General features: G+C 37.9%; 1 protein-coding gene across 3 annotated transcripts in view; it reads left to right on the top strand.

Moving 5' to 3' along the window:
• The window catches only part of LOC110989314 (ribosome biogenesis protein SLX9 homolog), a 47,507-nt gene that overhangs the window by 4,583 nt on the left and 36,541 nt on the right, over positions 1-6,383 (top strand). The window contains exons 4-6 of one of the 3 annotated variants that reach the window (XM_022253617.2): positions 548-610; positions 3,229-3,368; positions 5,064-6,310. In XM_022253617.2, the coding sequence (XP_022109309.2) occupies positions 548-610; positions 3,229-3,352 (187 nt within the window). In that variant the 3' untranslated portion in view covers positions 3,353-3,368; positions 5,064-6,310. Of the gene's footprint in view, positions 1-547; positions 611-3,228; positions 3,369-5,063; positions 6,311-6,383 lie in introns of those variants that run through there. The other 2 variants (XM_022253625.2, XM_087133975.1) reach the window with 2 other exon arrangements.

Genomic DNA, 6,383 nt, shown 5'->3' on the forward strand with positions numbered 1-6,383 from the left:
TTTCACAGGGATTTTGTTTAGTGCTGTAAAGAAACTCCTATGAACTGGCTATTAAGGTATGCACGTTCTAGTAAATGCCACCGTTTTAATGGTGTACATGTAAGTTTTGAAGAAACATGTACATGTACTGGCTTATTTTTCAGCATCCTGTACTCAAAGAGTCATGATACATGCCAGTGAGCAAGAGAAAAGGGTCAATTAACCTTCAACTCGGATTCACACGGACTCATTTTACACCCTTGTTTTCTTTGCCAAAGGGAGCTATGAGCGTACAATACGTTTTATCAATTGTTACAGAAGATGACAATCTCAGCTTTTCCCTGTTCAAAGTACCCCTGTAACGTCTATTTTTCCTCCGCATTCCTTTTCCCTCCTCATTCCATTGCCAGAAAGAATTTTTTCCTCCCAAAGGAAATTGCAGCCGTAGCTAGGGGACCGATATTTGTCTAAGAGGTAAAAGGCTTTGTGAGATTTTGTATTGGTTGGAGGAAAAAAGCAGCCTGACCTGCGTTGTCACTAGCCTGTTTTGATAACGTCTTTCCTGCAGAATGGCTGAGGAGAGGAAACAACACAGAGGCACCATGAAAGCCAGAGACAGACAACAGCTTCTGTGAGTGCCCAGCACTGCTTTTATTTATTCACACTACTACACTGGTGTGTAAAAGTAAAGAGGAAACGCAGCCACACAGTGATGTGCCACATCTAGCAAAGAGAAACACACATATATGTCTACATTCACAGTTTTGGACGCCGCCAGCATGACCACCAGAACAGATTTCTAGTTCTTCACCTTTTAGTGTCCCAATCAGAATCTTCACTCCCATTAAACATTGCACATGACAGTGGAAATTGATTTGCGCATGACATCCTCGAGGTTTCCAACATGTAACTGGTTTGGCCTTCCTGCACTACTAGGAAAATTTCTTGTGTCGGGAAAGTCAGAACCTTGTAGGGACAACACTTCATCCCCAGAACTTGTTTGCCCCTGTAACATCAATATTTCGACATGCTCGGTCCCGGTTATCAGTAAAAAGTATACGTGTGCTGTATTTGGGTATTCAAATGACAGGCGGCAGTGTCTGTTACCTCTCTGGTGTTTAAATACCGGGTAGCATAGCAGAACATTCAGCCAATGAAAAGGATCCGCTAAGAGAAGAAGTGAACGAATGCACTAAAAATCAGTCCAAAGTCACTAGAAATGTTTTTGAATCAGCGTGTGACACAGTATGTTAATATCAGGCAGAATTGGGCACAGCTACCAATCGAGAAACAGCTGAAAATAACTTGGAGTTATTTTTATGTATTTTTAGATTTTCTTGGAAATTTGTGATGCAAATAATGCTTATTATAAGTAATGTTCTGGATAAGATTCAAACTGAAGATTCATCAATACAGTTTTTGTTTTTGCTAAAATTATAATTGGCATTTTGTTCTTTCTAGCAGTCTGACTTCAACCTTAACTAACTTCTCTTCAGACTATCCAATTTCAAAATACATAATGGCAGGTGAAATAACAAGGTCTGTGTATTTGACTTGCTTATAAACCATTCCACTTGCCACCCAATGCCACACTGCATTCTCTTCACACACTCCCTGAACATATCTTTGTGTGGCTCCATGTTACATGCCATCAAGGGGCCCCATGCTACCGTCTTCCCTCCTCATCTATTCAACTTTATTAAGCCAATGTCACCTGCGTGTACTAATACTAAATGTATGTGTACGTGCCTCAAATTGAATTCTGATAGTGAATGCACGAATAACATGTTTTCATCATTAAGATTTGAAACAGTTTACAAATATATCAAACTGTTTAGTCAGAAATTTATTAGATTAACATTTGACGGCAGTCAAGTTACAAAATGTTAATGTCTATTTGGCTGAGGGTGGTTGTCTTTCATCCTATACTTTATTGTGGCTATTATCCTATGTTAGCCTTGTAGGGTATCCGTCTTGAAATATACATGTAGGTTTTGAGTTTGCCCCTGTAACATCAATATTTCGACATGCTCGGTCCCGGTTATCAGTAAAAAGTATACGTGTGCTGTATTTGGGTATTCAAATGACAGGCGGCAGTGTCTGTTACCTCTCTGGTGTTTAAATACCGGGTAGCATAGCAGAACATTCAGCCAATGAAAAGGATCCGCTAAGAGAAGAAGTGAATGCATGCACTAAAAATCAGTCCAAAGTCACTAGAAATGTTTTTGAATCAGAAGGTGACACAGTATGTTAATATCAGGCAGAATCGGGCACAGCTACCAATCGAGAAACAGCTGAAAATAACTTGGAGTTATTTTTATGTATTTTTAGATTTTCTTGGAAATTTGTGATGCAAATAATGCTTATTACAAGTAATGTTCTGGATAAGATTCAAACTGAAGATTTGTCAATACAGTTTTTGTTTTTGCTAAAATTATAATTGGCATTTTGTTCTTTCTAACAGTCTGACTTCAACCTTAACTAACTTCTCTTCAGACTATCCAATTTCAAAATACATAATGGCAGGTGAAATAACAAGGTCTGTGTATTTGACTTGCTTATAAACCATTCCACTTGCCACCCAACGCCACACTGCATTCTCTTCATACACTCCCTGAACATATCTTTGTGTGGCTCCATGTTACATGCCATCAAGAGGCCCCATGCTACAGTCTTCCCTCCTCATCTATTCAACTTTATTAAGCCAATGTCACCTGCGTGTACTAATACTAAATGTATGTGCACGTGCCTCAAATTGAATTCTGATAGTGAATGCACGAATAACATGTTTTCATCATTAAGATTTGAAACAGTTTACAAATATATCAAACTGTTTAGTCAGAAATTTATTAGATTAACATTTGACGGCAGTCAAGTTACAAAATGTTAATGTCTATTTGGCTGAGGGTGGTTGTCTTTCATCCTATACTTTATTGTGGCTATTATCCTATGTTAGCCTTGTACGGTATCCGTCTTGAAATATACATGTAGGTTTTGAGTTCTGAACAGAGACACAGCAAAGCAGATTGCTTTGAAATTGAAACTCCTGCATTTTGTGGAGATTTTTAAAGCTTTCAAGTTTTTACTGGTTGTAACAACATCGTAGCAGTATTTTAGCATTGACATTTTGTTCTAAGTTGTGAATTGACTCCAAAAATCTTTCGTTGCTACCGTTGTAAGATGATTATTTATACATCTTCCTTCAGTGAGAAAAATAAGGTTTGGTGACTCTTCTGTGTTGATTCACAGCTTAGAGGAATCAACACGATTCAAGCAAGTCCTAAGACACTCTGCCTTCAAATCAAATCCCTTCTCTACCATTAACGAGCATCTCAAGAACAAGCTGCAGGAGGAGCAAGATGCCCAGAGATGACATGAACAAGTCAAAGGTATGTGAACATTGACAGCTTTTAACTTGAGTGCACGTCTCATTCAGATGAGTGAAATCCTTGCTGTTGCTCATAAGTTTTAGTTATAGTGGAGGGGAGAATAGATTTAGTTTCAGATCATTAATATGTAATAAGAAAAAACACTTTGAGGAAAAAATTGCTATATTCGACAAACAGGTTTACATGTTATAATAATAATGATAACACAGAAAATTGATAACGTGCTGATATCTGCCAAGTAGTGACACTCATGGTGCAGTACATAATTTAACCAGTTATGACATGTTGTCCTTCAGTCATTTTGATTACATTCACTAAAATATTTTAAGCCCTCTTACACTACTGAAGTTTAGATCTACATGTATATAGTTCACAGGTCAGTAAGTCTGGCATGACACTGGACCATAATTGTTCAATTAATCAGTGCTTGAATACCTTGTGATGTGAGCTTGGAAAAATGCAAAACCTACACGCTAGACGGTGTAAAGTGACAAAGTCATATCGTGGAAGACAGTTGGCTTTAGTTTTGAGTCAGCCATCTTGAATCCCAAGGAAGGCAGTACACATACGTGTATGAATTTTTCAGTATGGAAATGAAAATGATGAAGTATGGGCAAATTCTAGGGTACCATCCTAGTGCTCCGATGGATGATTCCAAACAATGGATCAAAAAAGTCATCTCGCCCTTCTTCAATAAAATACTTCAGTGAAGTATTTCATTGAATTTCATGAATTTATTCAAAGCAGTGCATGTTTTTCTATCGAGTGGCATACCCAAGTGACTATACTACAAAGTTCCAATTTCCCCCCCCCTATTAGTACTGCAACCATTTTGTCTAAGGCTGTGCTGAATAATTGAATATTTGATCGATCATCTAATATTCAAGTATTATTTTTCGGATTTGAATATTCCAATGCAAAAGTAATGAAAGGAAGGGGAATTTTCTTTTGTTTTAAATGAGAAAATTGCACTTTGGAGGCTTGTTCCAAGTAAATTTAAACGAAAAGTACATTATTCATTAAAGAATTTAAAGGAATGTACATTTTCAACAGGAAAAGAATTATTGTTCGTCTCTTAAATCTTGCTATATCGTGGCTGGAGATACTCTTAGACGTGAAAAAGTATTATAGTGATATGGTTTATTCTGCTGGTCAGTACCACCGAACATTCAGATATTTGACATAATTGAAGGTCGAATATTCAAATAGTGAATTATTCGAATTGACTCAGCCCTAATTTTGTCACATTTGCTGGATGTTCAGTGCTGATAAATATATACACAAGTAGTATTCAACATTTCAAGTCAAATTTTGCCCCATGCAGTGGGCAGCTAAATTGCATGTAAATTGTTCATATTGAAACGGGAACTGTCCCTGTTCCTGTAGACGTCTGTCCATGCTTGCTTCTCGTAATTGAAAAACTGGCTTGTTTTGACCCATTTGTCATGCTGGTAATGGATGATCTGCAGCATAAATGTCAAGGCCAGTTGTTTGTGTCCTGACAACGCTTGATTGCTGCAACACCAATAAATCATGGTCTGCTGTTAACACCAGGCTGTATTCACACAGTAACAGGGAGTCACGAGGGTAGATCCAAAATCGCAACTCTGTGTTAGGGGCAATTTAGTCAGGATGGCTGGTGCGTAACTAATTGGTTTATTTTTTTGTTTTTGGTTTTATTTTTTGGTTGGCCAGAGTGATGTTTCTTGGTATGGAGATCTTGGAAATTCCATCAGGGCCTGTTATGCACCAATTACGCGTGCAGATTTCCGTCCACAATGAAATTGGCAAGGTCAGAAACTGATTTGTTCAGATCGATGAATTTACACAACGTCGCTTCAACAACCCTCACACTAATGGAAAAGCTCTGGTAAATGTGATGCTGTCTGCATTATGCCATTACATGCTGATATGTCAGGGGTCGGATGTGTAAATCTGGTGTATTTTTGTCGTGTTTACCCAATCAGAGTAAAGAAAACCATGCATGACATAATTATGTATTGTGTTCTGTGGGAGGCAGTTGAAATTCATGAGAGCCAAGAAATTTTCAGAGCATTTTTAAAAAGAATGCTACATGTGAAGTTGTAGTCAACAAATTGTCTGTGGAAGTCCTTTGGACATCAGGTTTAATTGTTCCAATATTGGTGTCTGTCTTAGACTTTTGTATTTTGACAAGAAGGTCAGTGGAATACTTTTTAGAACATGCTTTGTCCACTTTGCATGGTGATCCCTGGTAATCGAAGGGGGCTGAAATGGTAATGAGGGGTTGTTATTTGTGGTGAAAAAGAGGATTCAAAGTTACTTCTAATCTTCAGACTTGATGCCATTTCTTAAATTTTCACAAAATATCCCATGTGGGTAAAAAAGGGATCATCAGTGAGTCTGAGTGGCAGTGATCTCTATCCAATGGAAAAAAAGTCTGATTTGTATGTAAAACTGCGCAAGGCCATCATCACAAGACTGAGCTTGTGATTTCATGAAAGACCAAAACAAGTGATGTGATTTACGGTACTAATGCAGAAGTTGCCCTCGAGTGAACCTGTGTGCTTCAGTGGATATTGCATTGAAGTGCACCAGAGAAGGACGAAATATGCATTACATGTGCATGTCTGTTAGTGTGCTTCCCTCTCTGTCTAAGTAGTGCATCTGCTAACGAACTTTATCTCTTTATGTACGGAGCCACATTCGTCTAAAATTAATCCGTGTTAACACTGGTTAAACTTCTCCCTGGATGGACCTTATGAGTCCATCAGGAAAGTTCGTCCTGTGGAGGTGGATTTATAAATAAAATACCAACTAACATACACTGTACACCCGCGAGACACCGTTCATTAAATAACTGCACACTGTGAATCTGTGATAACCATGCGTGTATGATACAAGTGCAGAAGTGTTATGAGTCTTCTCTATCAGTATAAGCACAATAAATTTTTCAAAAATAAGTGACACTTGCTTTGTTTTTTGTTTGTTTTTTATGCTACTTTTGTCACAACTCAAACTGTCCAATATATACTG

This window comes from Acanthaster planci, linkage group LG03, assembly GCF_054643075.1.
Source record: "Acanthaster planci isolate LZ-2023a linkage group LG03, COTS_SCS, whole genome shotgun sequence".
Lineage (NCBI taxonomy): Eukaryota > Metazoa > Echinodermata > Asteroidea > Valvatida > Acanthasteridae > Acanthaster > Acanthaster planci.